Source organism: Bos grunniens, chromosome 2, assembly GCF_055505025.1.
Source record: "Bos grunniens cultivar Pamir isolate PY7600 chromosome 2, Bosgru_T2T1.0, whole genome shotgun sequence".
Classification (NCBI taxonomy): Eukaryota; Metazoa; Chordata; class Mammalia; order Artiodactyla; family Bovidae; genus Bos; species Bos grunniens.
In genome coordinates, this window is record NC_141166.1 from 127,220,511 (window position 1) to 127,240,945 (window position 20,435).

Genomic DNA, 20,435 nt, shown 5'->3' on the forward strand with positions numbered 1-20,435 from the left:
CCAACCTCGGGTTGTGTAGTGCTGTAGTACTTTCTGTGAAAAAAAAAAAATCCATGTATAAGTAGATTTTCACAGTTCAAACCCATGTTGTTCAAGAATCAACTGTGTTTGTATTTTGGTTTTATTTTGTTTCAAAAACAGAAAAAAATTTTGTTTTGTTTCAAAACACAAAATTCAAAAATTTTTTTGTTTCAGAGAAAGAGAAATTTAAGTCCACAGGCAAATGTATCCCTATGGCTGATGCATGTTGATATATGGCAGAAACCAACACAATATTATAGTTACCCTTCAGTTAAAAGGAAATAAATAAAAACTAAATTAAAAAAATCCACAGGCATCTATAAAGCTTTTACCTTTGGGAATGTGTGTTTGGGTGGTATATCCTTCTTCATTGGTGCTGATTTTTACTCAGTATCTATTCAGAAGATTCTTATCTACCTGGATGGATGAAAAAATTAGTGTTATGAAAGTGTTTGTCATTGATAATAGTGTAAAGTTTTCATATAAATTTTAGCCTTTTAGATGTTGTCTTAAAATCACTGATGAAGAACTTTGAGTCTATGTCTAAATCTAATCTTTATTATGTACATGGAGAGCTTTATAGAATGGTATGTGAATTTTAAAAAACTATTATTATTAACATATTTTTTCTATTCTCTTTTAAGACTTAATTGTAGGAGCTTTTGGTGTCGATAGAGCTGTATTATACAGGTAAGACTTTCCATATCTGATACTACAGGAGTGTTATGAATTATATGGAAGTTTTATAGTTAAGTACCAGTGCTTAAATTTCATTTTAATTTTCTTGAATTAATGATAAAATTTGTTCTTTCTATTCAAGATTCACTTCAGGCAAGGAGGAGTGATACAAGGAGATCCCCAGAAAAGAGAAAGCAGTAGATTGTTTTTTATTAGAAAAGCATTAAGAATTTTCCATCTTTGTTCTTTAAATTTGTTCAAAGATGTTCTCCTGTGTTTTAGATTTTATGAATTTAAAAGTATATGAGTTACATTTAAAAGTATAAAAGTTACATTTTCCTCTAAGAGACAAGAAATTAACTTGGTATTTGTGCCACAGTATTCTGAGACCACTGGGGAAGGATGTAATGACTCCCAAAATAAATATTTTTATCAGAGTAATATGTGTAAATCTACATGTCTCTAGTTCCCAGCTTCATCCGTATTTCCAGTAATTCTCTGTGTTTCATCAGTTCCTCATGCCTTACGGTATCATCTGGCTTCGCAAGTAGATTAAGATGTTTACACTTCTATGGACTGTGCTTATATCTGGCAGGAAAACTAACACTCTTGTGTAGTGTAGGTCAACTTGATTGTGCCTCTCAGAGCAGCTTGCGACCATACAGGTTCTTGGATTTGTCATGATTGGAACAAGCACACTGACCTGAGCCTGCTGTATTTTTTTTACAGAGCATAAACATGTACATCTGAACTTTGGAAAACTATATTTATTTTAATTTATTGTTTAGTTTTAAAAATTGCTATTAATAGTAATAGCAGTAATACAGGCATGTGGTAAAATGTCAAGCAATATAAAAAGGGCATACAATAAAAAATATATACTTCCTCTCACACCAGTTACTAGTTCATTAGTATATCCTACCAGAAACATTCTGTGCATTACAAAATTGTGTGTAAATGTGTGCACGCATCCTTTTTACATGGTGGTTTTTTTTCCTGTCATACTAAAATTCTCTCCTGGCTAATATCATCCCATATTAGTGCAGATGGCTTTACAGCACTCATCTCCCTCTTGTATTGCAGCTGCATTAGGTAGCTATCCCCCGACTTGTTTAATCATCCTGCTTTAATGGGCTGTGTTCAGATAGGTTGTGACCAGTGGTCCTGCTTTGCCTGGAATTGAGGGGGCTTTACCAGGTCATGGAACTTTCACTGATAAAATCAAGACAGTCTGGGGCAAACTGAGCTGTTTGGTCTTTCTACGTTTAGATTGTTTCTATTCTTTGTGCTATTACAGACACTGCTTTAGTGAACATTGCGCTGTATACACCATGAACGTGATCCTGAAGTACTTAGATCAGTGTATCATTTTAAATAACTTTTTTTCTTTTTTTTTAAAACCAGGGCCAGACCAGTTATCACTGTAAATGCTGGCCTTGAAGTGTACCCTAGCATTTTAAATCAAGAAAATAAAACCTGCCCTCTGCCTGGGACAGATCTCAAAGTTTCCTGGTAAGGGTTTTTGTTTAATAATAGTTATAATTATTGGTTCAATCATTATAAAATTAATTGAAAATGGGGGAGTGGGCTGAAATATTACTAAAACAGTTTCTATGGATATACTCTATTTTCTTGTCATAGATTGAGTTTACAAATATTGTTCCAAAGAGGGTACATATAAGCCTCTAGAAATATTCTATAAACTAGTATAAAACTAATTTTTGAAAAATGAATATATCAAAAATAAAAAAACCAGTGAACATTTTGATTTTGATTTTGATTTTTAAAAACTAATGATGTTTTTCAGATTTAGTATCTGTGACTCATTGTATGAAAAGAATTATTTTGCTTGAAGGTATTGGTCTTCTATTTGTTCTTTTACTAATTTCTGAAGAAAAATGTAACTTTTTCTGTAAACTTAATGTCTGAAATTCTTCTCTATTTTTCAAGTTTACATTTTTTATTACTTTTCACTATATCATGTGATTTTTTTTTTACTATTTTTTATTTTATTTGTATTTATAATTTAAGATTTTTTTCCTTTAAACTGACTCATGTTTTACTTTAAAACATATTAAAATAAAATGGAGAAACCAGTCTTTCTCATGCATGTCAACATAAATATAAAATTAGTAATGAAAAGTCCTGATCCATATAAACTGACTATAAGTACCCAACTTTGGGAAACAATGTTCGTGTTTCTTATTTACACAGAAAAATCAAAGAGAACTTATATATGAAGGGTTGAATGATTGGAAGCTGGGAAAATTTTACTTCAAATGATCTAATGGAAAGATATTTTTCCTGATTTTGTTTTTGAAGTATTGTTATTATTAAAATCATTTTTCAAAATTTTGTTTATAATATATAAAAAAACATGTATACAATAAAAATTTTATTTCTTTCATCAGAGTGCTTTAAAAGTTCAATAGTATTTGGTCTTCATTTTCATTGATTGGCAGTGACATTTTCAAGGTTTTGCTTATTCTGGTAACAGTGTGAAGGCTTTGAATACATTAACTAGAGCAGTAGCTTTCACATGTTTTTGATTATAGGATGAAACACATTTTACATCATAATCCAGTAAACATACATTTTTAAACTTAAGTTTCATGAAATCTTACCCTTGATACTTACATCAATTTTACACATACATTCGTTTTTTTAAGATGCTGGCCACAGCCCAGTAAACTGATGTCATGACCTAGTAATAAGCTGCGAAAAATGCTATTCTAGAGGAGCTCACTAATTAAAGGGAGCTTTGCGGGGCTTTTAAATAAGTGAGATATTTATTTTAAATCTGGACTGTCATTTTCCTCATTTAGATTTGTCAAAGAGATTCTATAAACTTGAGAGGAGGTTAGGAACTTTTTTTCTTTTTTGTCTCATTAAAGTATTGTGAAAGGAAATGTGCCTGTTACTGAAGAATGAGTTAGAATATTCTGTATAGTTTAATGTATAAAAATAATATTAAGATGTAAAGAAAGATACAAGGCTTCACAGTGTAAACTAAGTATTAGAAATGTGAGATTTAAAAAAGAAGAAATGTGAGATTTGGATGATATTAAAAAATGTTTAAACTGGATTATGGGATTTGTATGTATTTTTTATTTTTTTACAGTTTTAATGTCAGGTTCTGCTTAAAGGCAGATGGCAAAGGAGCACTTCCTACGAAGCTTGGTAAGTGTTCCATGGAAAAATTATATATAATGGTGCTGCGTATGCAGCACTTAAAAAAGTTCTAGGATATCTGAATAACTATTCAGATAGTTGTTATTTTTTTTTTATTTGAATGTTTATGTAAAAGACATTTAAAATTACAACATAATTATTTTGTTTGGCAGCTCTTAAGCCAGTTCAGAGATAATACATTTATTTATTGGCATTCTGAAAAATTAGTGATAAATACGGCCTTGAGAAAGTTAAAGTTACAAATGTGAGACAAATGAACTTCAGGAAAAATGAATATCATTGCTTATAAAGTCAGTTACCTACTGAGAAGTTTATATTTTATGTGCCGGAGAAACCCTGGTAATTTCAGGAGTAGAAAGAGAGAAGAAATTTAGAAAGAGAGAAGGAGAAAAAGTTTTGACCACTAAGTTTAACCCACACAGAAAATACTAACTTCACTCTTTTTTTCCAAAAAATTGTTTATGTGATTCTGAAAGCAGGGTAGGAGAGTTCAGTAACTATTGTGGAGATTTTTCAGTGTAAATGCTAAGAAATAACAGTGAAGCTCTTAACAGAGGACTGAGTCTGTTGGGAGGTGTGTTTGTGTCTGAAGTTCACATAGGGTGGCAAGGAAGGTAATTTTTCAGTAAAGACCTGAAGGAAATGAAGGAGCTAAGGGATTACCTGGACACGTATTTTGCGGAGGAAATGGCAGTTTCAAGAGGCTAGAGGCAGGCGCTTGCTGTCTCTCAAAGAGTGGATGGAACAGAACTGGAAGCAAAATAATCCTGGGTTTTTTCACTCAGATTTGTTATGAAGTTGAGCATTTAGAGGAACTTGAAAGGAGACTTGTGGTTTTAAAGATCTACATTCTTATCTCCTTTGAAGAAACTATTTAAGAAGAACTGAATCTTAAAAGCTAGTAATCTAGCAACTATGCTTGATTCTTGGCTGCACATTCTTTTTAAGATGATTCCTGACCTGGTCAGCTTTGTTTGGTCATTTGCTTCACAAGAGACATATTTACCTGATAGTTTGATATGGTAGCTTTATTAGAAGTAGGAGTTGGAATTGATACAAACTGCTCATTCATCACGGTAGTGAATGTATGGGTGCAGATTAGTAAACATTTCTTACTCACAATCAGCAGGAGTGCTGCTACCTGCATTAGTGGTGGAAGTCTTAATTATTCACATATCTTATTTCTGAACTTCCTCCTCTCAGCTTAAGTGAAAAGAAAAAGAAATTCCCTTCTATCTGCTAGTTGTTTTATCATTATCTAGTGTCTGAATTATTAGATGACATTAAGCTGGGAATGGTTGGATTAATTAATTATTAAATATTTATTCAGAATTAATATGTTGTGGTCTCACTATACCAGATAGACTTTTTAAGAATGAATTAGAAGGAAGTTACTTCTTAAGAAATGTCTGTATATCTCTCTTTACATGAAAACTTGAGATATTTAGGACAGGTAGGTGTCCATAAAGATTATGTTGGTTATAAATCCTTTGGTTTGTATAGACTTCCAGGTGGAGCTTCTTTTGGATAAACTCAAGCAGAAAGGAGCAATTCGACGAGCACTCTTTCTCCATAACAGGTCCCCGGGTCACTCCAAGAACATGACCATCTCAAGGGGGGGACAGATGCAGTGTGAGGAGCTGATCGCATATCTGCGGGTAAGACATACTTTTATGTTTCTTATCTTTCTATGTATTATTTTTTCATCTGAATGATTTTTCCTTTCTGTAAAAGTTTTTTTGGTGGTGAATAAACAAGAAAACAGAAAAATGCAGTTGAGGAAACAGGGCTTTTTAAAGAGTCAGACTTGAGTAATGGACATCTACTCTTGTCAGGTGGCCTTATTAAATTATGACAAACGTATTAACTGGACTCTCAAGACCGTAAAATAAATCTACCCCTCCCCAAGTAATCAATTAAAAAACTCCATTGGCAAACCTGACTTGTGAGTTGTAAGCAAGTGTATGAGTCAGGGTAGCTAGAGAGGGAGGGATGGAACCTGGGCAGAGGGGAGCAGTACTTGCCAACACCATTATGGGGGTTCAGAGTCACCTGGGGCCTGTTGCAAGCTAGGGGTCTGACCTGAACCTCTGTATTAGGTCTAGATTTTTCCACAGGGCTAAAGTGTCCCCAAAACAAAGATGCCCCTGACTCTTGCAAGAGTAAATGCAAGTTTTCACTGGAACAATCTAGTACAGGTCCCACAGGTTAAGCTCAAATCAAATAGGAATTCATTTCTAAAGTACTAAAGAAACAGAGAGTAAGCCATTAGAAGACACAGCAAACAAATCTTAGTCCTGGAAAAGTAAAGTGAAAGTTGCTCAGTCATCTCCGACTCTTTGCCACCCCATGGAAAGACTTGAGATTTAGAATTATCAGTTACAAAGTATAAATGTATATAAAATATTGAAAGAAATAAAGGGTGAACTTTGATTTAAAAGACAAAGATATCAGTAAAGATATAGAAGACTCAACATAATTAATAAACTCTATATAGAACTTGGCATCCAACATTTAGAGAATATAAAAGTTCCCAATATACATATAGGAAGTCTGAACAAATTTAATAAAATTGAAATCATAGAATATATGCTGTTTGATTATAGTGCAATATTTAGAAATCAGTAACAAATTTAAATTGAGAATTAGGAATTGTGATTTTAAGCAACTTATGGATTAAAAAAAAGATCATACTAGATATTTACTTAGAAGTAAATTATAATGGAAATATCAGAATATGTAGGATATCCCAAAAGCATAATATAGAGGTAAATGTATATAGCCTTAAATGCTGTTTAAATGAAAGCTTGAGGGAAAAAATGAAGGGAAAAAAACCCAAAAACCTCCACAAAATTAAAAATTAAAAAAGGACATTCCTGGTGACTCAGCAGTAAAAAATCTACCTAGAGTGTGGGAGACCCTGGGTTCGATCCCTGGGTTGGGAAGATGCCCAGGAGAAGAGAATGGTTACCCACTCCGGTATTCTTGCCTGGAAAATCCCATGGACAGAGGAGTCTGAAGGGGTACAGTCTGTGGGGCAGCAAAGAGTCGGATATGACTGAAGCAACTTTGCTCGCAGGCACATAGATAATGGAGGAATTAAAATAATAGAATATTATGAACAACCTTGTACCAAGAAAACAAAAACATTCTTAGAAAAACATGATACAACTGTTACTTGAAGAAATAGAAAACCCAAACAATCCACTTAACCATATAAACTAACCATATAAACCATTCTGAAAATTGAACTGGCAGTTTAAAAGTCTTTACACAAACAGATCACAAGACCTAAATAATTTTATAGGCAATAATGTCTAAGCTGTCAGGAATGAGATATTCCAATATTAAGCTCTTAGAAAGAATAGAAAAACAAGATGTATTTCCAGTTTATTCTCTGAAGCTAGTGTAATTGATACCTAGACTGGCCAAGGATAGTATAAACAAGAATTCATGAGTCTTACACAAAGACATAGATAAAGAATTACTAACCAAATATAAGCAAACTCAATCCAAGCTGTTTATAAAGAAGATTAAAAAACAGACCAACTTGCATGTATCCTAGAGTGGGTTAACATTAAAAGTATAGAAGTACAACTTCATACATGAATAGACTGAAAACATGGGCATCTTACTTGAAGTGCAGGAAAGGTTTTTGATTAAATAACTGTTCATGATATTTGCAAACAAGACAAATACCTCAAGCTTCAACTATGAAGAAATACCATTTTATACGCAAAGTCTACCAGTACCTATTGCTTGGTCCAGCTGTGAATTAATGAGAATTCTTATGTGTTGCTGATGGCAGTGTAAATGCTGTGAAGATTTTGGAAGATAATATGGTATTATCTTAGCCGACAAATCTCCTTTCCACTGTGTAGAATGATACATTTTTTTTTTGTAATAGCAAAAATAAACCAAAAACCCAAAGAAATCCAAAAAATAATTGATAAATTGTGGATTTATTATAAGTATTACTCAACATGGGCTTCCCTGATAGCTCAGTTGGTAAAGAATCTGCCTGCAATGCAGGAGACCCCGGTTCAATTCCTGGGTTGGGAAGATCCCCTGAGGAAGGGATGGGCTACCCCACTCCAGTATTCTTGGGCTTCCCTTGTGGCTCAGCTGGTAAAGAATCCTGCAACGTGGGAGATCTGGGTTTGATCCCTGGGTTGGGAAGATCCCCTTGAGAAGGGAAAGGCTACCCACTCCAGTTACTCAGCAATAAAAATTAACCTTGCTACATGCAATAATGCAAATGAATCTTCTAAAAAAGTGTTGAAGCAAATAACAGAAGAATACGTATGGTCTCATTTTAAAATGAACAGGAAAAGCAATCTGAAGAACATGCTGTTTTAGAGACCTATACACTACTGTGAGCAAGCTAATGGAATGATTACCTCTGGAAGGAAGACAGAGGGATGAAAAGAGCATGTAGGTAGCTTAAGCAATATAGGTAATGTCCTAGTTATTATTTATATTGGGTGTGTGTCAGAGTGCTCATTTTATTAACAGGTCTCATATATTTTTGTGTGAATCAAATATTACATTGCAAAACAAAGTTGGTTAAGGATTCTCAATGGATAATGATAGTCTTCTTTATGGATATCCTATTCTTATGTAAGTGTAGTTTTACAGAGAGTTTTGGTAGAACTGGATCAAGGGCTGAGTACAGCTGGCTTTGTATTGTGTGCTTACGGATTTCTACAGATAGCTTGATGTCTTACTTAGGTTGATGTTGTAATTAATTCAAAGCTTTTCCATTTTTAGGATGAATCTGAATTTAGAGACAAACTCACTCCAATTACTATTTTTATGGAGTATTGGTTGGATTATAGAACAGCTGCTGATGCAACAGGGTTGCAACCTATTCTTAACCAATTTACTCCTGCCAATGTTAGTCGACAGGTACTGTACTTTTTTATTCTTTTATCTTTTTAAAAAATATTATAATTCATTTTTTAAATAGCATAAAGGATGGCTTTTATTTTATATTTTTAATCTTTTTGCATTGGAGTATAGCAGATTAACAATATTGAGATGGTTTCAGGTGCACAGCAAAGGGACTCAGCTGTACAAAGATTGCTTCTATAATGTTGCCTTTTTAGTCAGAGAAGTCAGAGGGGAGGAGACATTCAAAGCCACTCAGCTTATATGCAGAGGAAGACAAGGTCGCATTTTGAATACATAAAACAATAAAGTAATTCAAGGAAAACAACAAGATGCTAAGTAATACATAGTATTTTAGTATTTTGCTGAACAAGTTTATGTTATCTTTGATTTATATTTTAAAAGCTAGTGTATATACACACATATGCATATATAGTATATAAATCATTCTTTTGATAAAATCAAATACAGCAACACAGAATTTTATAAGGAACATATTTTATATGTTTGCTACATTTTATAGTTTTAATTTTATAATTTATTTTATATAGCTATCTTATATTTATTTTGCATGTAAATAGTACAGATGCTGCTTTCCACTACCCATTAGTATAGAACTTACAAACATTGTTCTTAGTTCGTATTTTTTACAATTTATATTTTTAGGGGATGCACAGTCTTACTTTGATTAATTTAATAATGAACATATGAGCCTCTTATAGTCTGTTGTTCAGTTTTACAGTTTTTAAAAAAGTTAATTGTTAATTTTACATTATGCATTTTGATATATGGGTTATGATTATTTTCTGTTTATAATTGTGGAATTTTTTCGGAAACTATTTATTAGTGTTAACATTAGTTTACTGGGATCACCAATCTCTTTGATACCAATATAATTTAAAGGCAGCTTATCAAACTGGCTAACTTTGGAATCTGATTTGAGGGAAATAATAACTTTAATATTTGACTTTCTTCCCTTTCTCTACCTCCATTTCTTCATTATTTGAATCTTTGTTTCCTCTGTGTTCTACTTTTGTTTCAACAAGGACATTACCTATTCTCAGGCATCTTTCTTTCTCTATTCTTAGTTTTATTATAAACTCTCATTTCTGTGTTAATTACCTACCCCACCATGCTTATTTACTTCTCTCTAAAATGGCCCTTTATTTCCCTGATCATATTACTCACTTTTTTTTACTGTACACTCTTTAAAGTACTGCTTTCTAGTAGAAATATAATGTGAGACACATTCATAATTTAAATTTACTGATCAGTAACATTAAAAAAAATAGAAAACTGGTGACTGTAATTTTAATAATATATCTGTATTAGTTTGCTAGGACTGACTGCTATTACAAAGTGCCACAGAATGGGTGGTGAAATAATGGAAATTTATTTTCTCACAATTCTGGAGGCTTAAAGTCAGAGATCAAAGTGTGGGTTATTGGTTTCCTCTGAAGCTTTTCCCACTGGCTTGTAGTGGTCACTTTCTCCCTGTGTCTCTATGTGGTCTCCCCTCTGTGTCTGTGTTCTAATCTCCTTATAAAGCACTGGTCATATTTGATTAGGGCTTCCCTCATAGCTCAGTCAGTAAAGAATCTGCTTGCAATGCAAGAGACCTGCGTTCGATCCTGGGTTGGGAAGATCCCCTGGAGAAGGAAATGGCACCCCACTCCAATATTCTTGCCTGGAGAATCCCATGGACAGAGGAGCCTGGCAGGCCACAGTCCATGCGGCTGCAAGAGTTGGACATGACTTAGCGATTTAACCACCACCACCACCATATTGGATTAGGGCCCACCCTAACGATGTCTTTTTAACTTAATTACCCTTTAAAAACTATATTTCCAAATAGTCACATTTTTCTATGAAATTCTTTATATTGTTTTTTACTGTCTTCAAAATCCAGAGTTTATTATACTATAGCACATCTCAATTCGGATGCTAAAGCTTCGTCAGATATTTTTTCTGCATTTAGAAGTCATAGAATTTGCAACTGGAAAACTTTTAGTATAACTTTTAGAATAACATAGGCAAGTTATTCTAAAAGTTATACTAAAAGTTTTCCAGTGGCAGAATCAAATATCAGTTTTTAAATTTAAATAAATTAATATTAAATGAAATGTAAAACTCAAACAACTCCCTCCCGCGCCCGCCCCCACGACGCCCCGTCATACTAGGTACATTTCAAGTGCTCAAAAGCCACGTGCAGCTTGCTGTGGCTTTTCTATTGGACAAAGCAGCTCTTGAGTTTTCCTTTCTGTACCCTTATCCCTTGGAGTTAGTGCTTTCTGCAGAAAACGTGCTTTTTAACCACCCCACCCCCCCACCCCGCCCTGGAGAAGGCAATGTTCTTGCCTGTGTTGGCAAGAACTGTTCAGGCCAGTGTTCTTGCCTGGAGAATACCAGGGACGGGGGAGCCTCGTGGGCTGCCGTCTATGGCGTCGCACAGAGTTGGACACGACTGTAGCGACTTAGCAGCTCCCCACCCCCCCACCGCCTCCTGGTTGTTAATTCAAATGTGTATTAAGTTCTTAACTGTGTAAGATCAGATCAGATCAGATCAGATCAGTCACTCAGTCGTGTCCGACTCTCTGCGACCCCATGAATCGCAGCACGCCAGGCCTCCCTGTCCATCACCAACTCCCGGAGTTCACCCAGACTCACATCCATCGAGTCAGTGATGCCATCCAGCCATCTCATCCTCTGTCGTCCCCTTCTCCTCCTGCCCCCAATCCCTCCCATCATCAGAGTCTTTTCCAACGAGTCAACTCTTCACATGAGGTGGCCAACTATCACATATCATTAAATCCAGTCTTAGTTCATGAACTAAGTTAGCAGTTGATTGTCTTTGATATGACTTGTGCAGTTACCTCAAAGTTCTTCTAATGATCCTGGCCTTTTCCCCCCAACTTCTTGAAGCACATAGCAGCTGTTTACATCTAGGTCAGTGAATTAGTTAACATGTATTGTTGGGTTTCATCCCAGTTACGTTGTCAGTTAAGATCTCTATCATATAATTTTATTCTTGGAAGCCATACATCCCTGTAACTTGAAAGCATACAGTTTTGTTGTTGTTTTCAAGAAAGCCTGTCACTATTTTTCCCCTTTAAATCTTTTTCTTTTCTGTTTGCCTTAGGACCTGAAGCCCTTTGGATGTTAACAATAGACAAACCAAGAATGGCTTAATCATTTTTTTCTTTCCTCTTTTATTAATTTTTATGTTTCTTATTTCACATCCTGCCCAACTTCTTCTGCTTCCTCCACTGTGTCTTTCTGCTGGGTTTTCCACAGTGTTCCGGCTGACACGTCATATGGTCATATCTAGAGGGAGAAAGTGTTGAGGTCTTTGCTTATTGTATCTGTCCTGGATCTGCTAACTTAATGCTTCTGGGTCCTTCTTCTTTATCTCTTTCCAGATGGCCATGCCAACACGGAACTCCTTTCATCCAGTTTCTGTTCCGTTTGGTCTGTCTGTCTGAATTGCTGCTATGCCTCCACAGCTCCTTATTCTTTTACTCCTTATTCTGTGCTCTCCAGAGGCATAGTCTGTAATGAGAAATTCTGTAAAGGAGCTTCTTTGGCCCAGGATCACACAACTTAGCAGTAGCAGATTAAAGCTAAACTCTAAATTCAGTATTACTTTCTATTCTACACTTCATTCCAAAGTCATAACAGCTTAATTCGAGATAGACCTAAAAGGTTCCAACTAATTGTATTATACCCTATGAATCTTTTCCTTCCTTTTCATTCTTACTAGCTAACACTGACCTGTTTAAAAACAGGCAGCCATGATCCCTTTTGCATTCAGGTATATATAAGTTGAGTGTATATAAATATATACATGTATATTCATATACATCCATATATATATTAATATACACTGTGTGTGACCTGTATTGGTATTTATTCATGTAGAAAAAATTAAAAAACTTTTTTCTAGGCTCATATTCTACTTGACTGTGGTGAAGACAATGTCTGTAAGCCCAAACTGGAGGTTTCTGTAGATAGGTAAGTTTTGTTCCAAATAATAGACTGTATAATAAGAAATTGAAATGAAAGAGCACATTTTTCTATTAAAGTAATAGCAATGAGAATTAGTTAAACTGGAGGATAATGCATGATTTTCAGTAAAGGAGTGAATGTTGAGCTTTAGAAAAATAGGCTGTATGTTTCACCAGCTGCCTAGTTTAACAGATCTTTTTTCATCAGTATGGAGTAGTGTCACAAAGTAGCATTGTATTCTCTTAAAGATTGTCTCTTGACTAAAGGACGTATTACCATTTTATATGATGTATAAATTATAGCAAAGTATCATGACCAGGGGATTAGTTCAACTTTTAGAAAAAAATCAGGAAATTAATAAGTACAAAGGGATATAAAATTACTTCCATAAGTAGATTTGAGTGATAGTGATATGAGAAAGGCATCAGTGTTTTCTTTGATTGGGAGAAACGTTGAGTTTGCACCCAGTGTGCTATTTCCAGTTCAGTGTTGATCTGTGCAGTGGTCTCAAAATATCCTGAGATGCTGTTGAACATCATCAGTGCTTTGAACAGTCATGCTCTTGCTATGTAGTCTTTCTTCATTGACTAGATTTATATTAACTTGTAGTGATCAAAAGAAGATCTATATTGGGGACGACAACCCTCTGACCTTGATTGTTAAGGCTCAGAATCAGGGGGAAGGTGCCTATGAAGCCGAGCTCATCGTTTCCATCCCACTGCAGGCTGATTTCATCGGGGTTGTCCGTAACAGTGAAGTAAGCAAGCTGCCTCTTTAAAAATCGAAATGCACTCATGGTTCACATTAACATTAATGAGCAGCTACCCTATTTATTATACTACAGCTTAGCTGTTCTACCTAAGGCTAAATTGCTAGACAATAGAGTGCCTGTCTTACATAATTCTTTTCAAGCCTAGTACTTTGCATAATGCATTGATATGACTTTTTAAAAATTGCTAGCTAAGTGCCTGACACAAGGTCAGATGGATAAAGGGTCTAAGCCTGGCCATCAAATAATTTGTCAGAAATAATATGGTTATGTGTCTGAGTCCTCTAGGGATCGTTCAGAAACACTTCTGCATGTATATGTGGCAACTAAACACAGTTCTGGTTCCCCCATATCCCTCATTATTCAAATAGATCTGTTTGCTTTGTAAAGCAAGAAACCCAAACATCCAAATGTATGATATTGTCTAGAAACTTTACAGTTTTAGTATGACTTCTGCTTTTTTTTTTTTTTAGTGATTAATTTATTTTCCCTTCAATCCTCTTTCTTCGTCTATCAAAGGCCTTAGCAAGACTTTCCTGTGCGTTTAAGACAGAAAACCAAACCCGCCAGGTGGTTTGTGACCTTGGAAACCCAATGAAGGCTGGAACTCAAGTAAGACATTTTAATTAAATGGGTCTCTTTTGTTCTTTCATAGAGATTAGCATATTTTTCTGTGGGTTTGTCCACAGTCATTTGTTTGATTGTTTTTTATTTATGTTTTGATTATGGTGGGTCTCTGTTGCTGCATGTGGCCCTCTCCAGTCATGAGCAGAGGCCACTCCTTTCTGTGGTGCTCGGACTTCTCCCTGCAGTGGCTTCTCCTGTCGCGGAGCTTGGGCTCCAGTAGCTGCAGCACGTGGGAGAAGTAGTTGTGGCTCGTGGGCTCTGGAGCATGGGCTCAGCAGTTGTGGTGCATAGTGCTCTGTAGCATATGGGCTCTTCCGGGACCTGGGATTGAACTGGTATCACCTATATTGCAAGGCAGATTCTCAACCATTGGACCACCAGGGAAGTCCCATAGTAATTTTTTTTTTTTTTAAATAAAAACTTCAAAATAGTATTTCAGTTGGTTTTGATTTAGAATGTAACGATTATTAGAGCTTAGTTTTGATTAAGATACCAGAGTAGTGAGTTGTGCTATTACCTGTATTCAGTAAGCTCCTCTTTGCCTTCAGTTTGGTGAATGGATGAGAACATGGTTTAAACTAAGGATAGATTGTAACTTTGATGTTTTAAACTGATGCTTTAATGCATCCTCAAAGCTACTCTGACAAATACCGAGACTGTTGTTATTAGGTGAGTTAGAGTGATCTCATTAACTGGGGCTTCCCTGGTGGCTCAGACTATAAAGAATCTGCCTGCAATGCAGGTAGGCCCAAGTCCTATCCCTGGGTTGGGAATATCCCCTGGAGAAGGGAATGGCTACCCACTCCAGTATTCTTCCTTGCAGAATTCCATGGACAGAGGAGCCTGGTGAGCTACAGTCCGTAGGGTAACAAAGAGTCAGACACGACTGAATGACTAACACTTTCACTTCACACTTTATTAACATGAAACCTGTAAGGTCATCCCATTAGGATCAAACTGCACATTGGTTGGATCAGACTTCTCTTTAGGTGGTGGAGAAGGGAGCCCAGAAGCTTGAGAAGAAGCACTCACTGGATTGCTTCCCAAATCTTCTAAAAAAGGAGACAAAATATACCTTTTTGAATTGTTAGTATCAAGGGGGAAGAAAGCAGTATATTTCTTGTTACCTTTTCAGTAGAATTTAATTTATTAATAATGACACATCAGTTCAGTTCAGTTCAGTCACTCAGTCATGTCCGTCTCTTTGCGACCCCATGAATCGCAGCACGCCAGGCCTCCCTGTCCATCACCAACTCCCGGAGTTAACCCAAACTCATGTCCACTGAGTCGGTGATGCCATCCAGCCATCTCATCCTATGTCATCCCCTTCTCCTCTCGCCCCCAATCCCTCCCAGCGTCAGTCTTTTCCAATGAGTCAACTCTTCGCATGAGGTGGCCACAGTACTGGAGTTTCAGCTTTAGCATCATTCCTTCCAAAGAACACCCAGGACTGATCTCCTTTAGGATGGACTGGTTGGATCTCCTTGCAGTCCAAGGGACTCTCAAGAGTCTTCTCCAATACCACAGTTCAAAAACATCAATTTTTCGGCACTCAGCCCTCTTCACAGTCCAACTCTCACATCCATACATGACCACTGGAAAAACCATAGCCTTGACTAGACAGACCTCTGTTGGCAAAGTAATATCTCTGCTTTTGAATATGCTATCTAGGTTGGTCATAACTTTCCTTCCAAGGAGTAAGCATCTTTTAATTTCATGGCTGCAGTCATCATCTGTAGTGATTTTGGAGCTCCCAAAAATAAAGTCTGACACTGTTTCCACTGTTTGCCCATCTATTTCCCATGAAGTGATGGGACCAGATGCCATGATCTTAGTTTTCTGAATGTTGAGCTTTAAGCCAACTTTTTCACTCTCCTCTTCCACTTTCATCAAGAGGCTTTTTAGTTCCTCTTCACTTTCTGCCATAAGGGTGGTGTCATCTGCATATCTGAGGTTATTGATATTTCTCCCGGCAGTCTTGATTCCAGCCTGTGCTTCTTCCAGCCCAGCGTTTCTCATGATGTACTCTGCATATAAGTTAGATAAGCAGGGTGACAATATATAGCCTTGATGTACTCCTTTTCCTATTTGGAACCAGTCTGTTGTTCCATGTCCAGTTCTAACTGTTGCTTCCTGACCTGCATATAGGTTTCTCAAGAGGCAGATCAGGTGGTCTGGTATTCCCATCTCTTTCAGAATTTTCCACAGTTTATTGTGATCCACACAGTCAAAGGCTTTGGCATAATCAATAAAGCAGAAATAGATGTTTTTCTGGAACTCTCTTAGAAGATCTGTGATAATTGCTATTCAGCCGCTCAGTCATATCTGACTCTTTGCTACCCCATGGACTGCAGCATGCCGGGCTTCCCTGTCCTTCACTATCTCCTGGAGTTTACTCAAACTCATGTCCATTGAGTCACTGATGCCATCCAACCATCTCGTCCTCTATCGTCCCCTTTTCCTCCTGCCTTGAGCCTTTCCCAGCATCAGGGTCTTTTCTAATGAGTCGGCCCTTCACATCAGGTGGCCAAAGTATTAGAGCTTCAGCTTTAGCATCAGTCCTTCCAATGAATATTCAGGGCTGATTTCCTTTAGGATTGACTGGTTTGGTCTCCTTGCTGTCCAAGGGACTCTGGAGTCTTCTCTAGCACTTCTGTAGTTCAAAAGTAGCAATTCTTAGGTGCTCAGCCACCTTCATGGCCCAACTCTCGCATCCGTACATGATTCCTGGAAAAACTGTAGCTTTGACAATAGGGACCTTTGTTGGCAAAATGATGTCTCTGATTTTTTAATATGCTGTCTAGGTTTGTCATAGCTTTTCTTCCAGGAAGCAAGTGTCTTAATTTCATGGTTGCAGTCATTGTCTGAGTTGATTTTGGCACCCAAGGAAATAAAGTCTATTACTGTTTCCATTTTTGTCTCATCTGTTTGCCATGAAGTGATGGGACTGGATGCGATCTTGATTCCAATCTGAGCTTCATCCAGCCTGGCATTATCTGTGATAATATGGGACTGCAAATTCCATATCTACCCTTACAGACAGTGTCCTATTAGGTGTTTTTAAGGGTACAGCCTTTCAATGACTAGTAAATAAGTCCTAGAGATCTAATGTGCGGTATATGATTATAGACAAGAGTATGGTGTCAAACTTGTGAGAGATTAGATCTTAATTCTTCGGACCACAAATAAAGAAGTTATAATTTTGTAATGTGACAGAGTTACAGTTATTGCTGCAATGGTAATCATGTAATGTATGAAATCAACATGTTGTATATCTTAACTTTACACAGCGTTGTGTGTCAAATATTAATATATTTCAATAAAAAATAAATATTCCGTATTTCTTTAAATATATTTTCCCCTTAAAAGTCATAATTATTTCTAGATGTATGGTCTCTTGGGGAAGATGGCTTGAACAGAGTCCTCAAAGTTACATTTCAAAGTTGTGTTTAATGCAGTGTTTTATTAAGAAGTGAACGTGCCTTTTATTTTCTCATACACTCATTCTCTCTGACTTTCTTACTCCCTGTGTATTCAGGAAAGATAATTCCAGGTTAATTCTTACGGCCGGCTCCAGGCTTTGTAAAGTGAGAGGTGGTTTCATGAAGTCCCCTGGAAGGGCCACTTTTAGATGTCTTTTATATGACTTCCAAGAAGCCTGCTTTCTCTAACTTTGTAGCTCAGTTGTTTTCTTTAAAATAATTTTCTGCCCGCAGAAGTTAAGATGTTTGTTACTGATGGACTTGTGGGTGGCGTAGAGAAATTCGGCTTCTGGCCCTACTTCTCTCCTTTTTAGTCAGGCTCTCTGAGTCTTGTAAACCATCTATTTCTTCCTGCTCTATTAAAACAAGTTCAGGTATTAGCTTCCTGTCACTAAATCTTGTGCATAACTACTGTACTTTCATTGGATCAGTGGTTCCTCTTGCATTTTTCAGAAAGTTAATATTAGTTGACATTATAAGGAGATAATAAGTTAATATTATAAGGAGATATGATTAATCATTGTTGTTAAACAGGCTCCATTATGGATTGGTCTGAGTATCTTAATAGAAGATCAGACTTAGGGCTTCCCTGGTGGCTCACTGGTAAAGAATCTGCCTGTAATGCAGGAGACACAGACGCGGTTCGATTGCTGGGTCAAGAAGATCCTATGGAGAAGGGCATGGCAGCTCACTCCATTATTCTTGCCTGGAGAATTCCACGGACATAGGGCCCTGGCATTCTACAGTCCATGGGGTCGCAGAGGGTCAGACATGACTGAAGTGACTGAACAGCAGCAGCAGCAGCAGGCTTAGTTATTTTTGCCAGAGTACTTTCAGTTTTAAGTTCAGAAAAACCCTGTGTTAGACCATTCTTTTTTCTTTGGACATTGGATTTGAAATTTCACTTGTTTGACATGTTTCTAACTAACATTAACCTTCTCTTCCTCCTTTAGCTCTTAGCTGGTCTCCGTTTCAGTGTGCACCAGCAATCAGAGATGGATACGTCTGTGAAATTTGATTTACAAATTCAAAGGTGTGAAGACAACTTTTTTCTGTCTATAATAACTTTTGAGGAAATAGCGTTTGTTATAAATATATTTTGCAGTATACTTAAGTATTATGGAATAAGGTAGACTAAAATTTTAGTACTTAGTTTTCAAATTTTAAGAACAATATTTATATGATAAGAATAATTTTATTATTTTTGAGTTTTAAGACAAAAATAAAAGTTAAATAAAACTCATCTTCTTAGAATTAAATGCTAATGAAAATAATTATTTTGTGCACTTTGTCATTTCTTTATTGCTTTTCATTTGTTCACTTTTAGTTTCACTGCCTTTGCCTCTGTATGATTTTGATGATAATTATGCTCATCAATAAATTCAGTCCTAAATTTATTTTTTTTCTTTTTCAGCTCCAATCTTTTTGATAAAGTAAGCCCGGTTGTATCTTACAAAGTTGACCTTGCTGTTTTAGCTGCTGTTGAGATAAGAGGGTCAGTATGATTACCCAGTTGAGTATCTTATTCTCATGATTTAAACTACTTTAAAAAGTAGTTACTTTTTTTTTACATTAAAAAAATTATTTATTTTTTAATTGAAGGATAATTACTGTACAGAATTTTGTGGTTTTCTGCCAAATATCAACATGAATCAGCCATAGGCATAGATATGTCCAGGGCTTCCCTGGTGGCTCAGACGGTAAAGAATCCGTCTGCAATATGGGAGACCTGGGCTCAATCCCTGGGTTGGGAAGAATCCCCTGGAGGAGGACATGGCAACCCACTCTAGTGTTCTTGCTTGGAGAATCCTCATGGACAGAGGAGCCTGGCAGGCTACAGTGGGTCAGACACAACTGAGCGACTAAACGCAGCACATAACTCATGTCCAAGTCTTAGGCCACCTAACTTCTTTTGGATAGTATATGTTCTTATTCCTACAGAAGCTAGAACTATAGCTTCTGTAGGAATAAGAAGGCTCTGGGTTTATTCCAAAGCCCCAAATATTTATTTGCTAATTCTCTGGTAATAAACCAGACATGGCAAAAGCAGCATAAAGTAAATTTATTGAACTTTAATGCAGAAATGTTTGCCTATTACCAATTCATCTGTTACACTGGATTCAGTAAAGAAGAGTTTGTATGTCCAGCTGTGCATGTACACATACAAGTATAATTTTTCTTGTCTTTGGTGTTTTTTTAAAAATTCTGATTTTATTCATTTGGATACTAGGTACTTTTGAAAATGAACTGACCATATCATTTTGATATTCATGGTAGGTTTTCTTTGGTCATTGTTTAGAGTCTCAAGTCCTGATCATATCTTTCTTCCGATTCCAAATTGGAAGTACAAAGAGAACCCTGAGACTGAAGAAGATGTTGGGCCAGTTGTTCAGCACATCTATGAGGTTTGCGTTGGATTTAATTGATACCTGGTAGAGAGACAACAGAGGGAGGAACAGATAGGCTGCTTTTAAAAAACAAGTCCAAAGAACAAAAAGAAAACAAATCTATGTAACTTTTATGTGAACTCTGCATAGTTTAATTTTGTACCAGAGATTTCTTAGAATTTTTTCCCCATTCTGAAGCTCATTACCATTAGACAAGTAACTTCAAGTGGTAAAAGAAAGCTGTTTATACAAACTGTTGTTTAAAACCAATTAGTTGTACTTGGGTAAAAGGAATAGGTCGATGAGTAAAATTTTGATTCTGTGGGAAGAAAATTTTCTATGCCACTTCTCAGTAACTTTCTCATGTTTTCCTCTTTTGTTTAT

The 20,435-nt window shown here is 36.1% G+C and overlaps 1 protein-coding gene across 2 annotated transcripts in view; it reads left to right on the forward strand.

Moving 5' to 3' along the window:
* The window catches only part of ITGAV (integrin subunit alpha V), a 109,483-nt gene that overhangs the window by 77,310 nt on the left and 11,738 nt on the right, over positions 1-20,435 (forward strand). For both annotated transcript variants that reach the window (XM_086371335.1, XM_086371346.1), the window contains exons 14-24: positions 666-711; positions 2,104-2,211; positions 3,821-3,879; positions 5,395-5,549; positions 8,662-8,799; positions 12,725-12,792; positions 13,396-13,543; positions 14,075-14,167; positions 18,618-18,697; positions 19,079-19,159; positions 19,964-20,069. In XM_086371335.1, the coding sequence (XP_086227461.1) occupies positions 666-711; positions 2,104-2,211; positions 3,821-3,879; positions 5,395-5,549; positions 8,662-8,799; positions 12,725-12,792; positions 13,396-13,543; positions 14,075-14,167; positions 18,618-18,697; positions 19,079-19,159; positions 19,964-20,069 (1,082 nt within the window). The remainder of the gene's footprint in view (positions 1-665; positions 712-2,103; positions 2,212-3,820; positions 3,880-5,394; positions 5,550-8,661; positions 8,800-12,724; positions 12,793-13,395; positions 13,544-14,074; positions 14,168-18,617; positions 18,698-19,078; positions 19,160-19,963; positions 20,070-20,435) is intronic.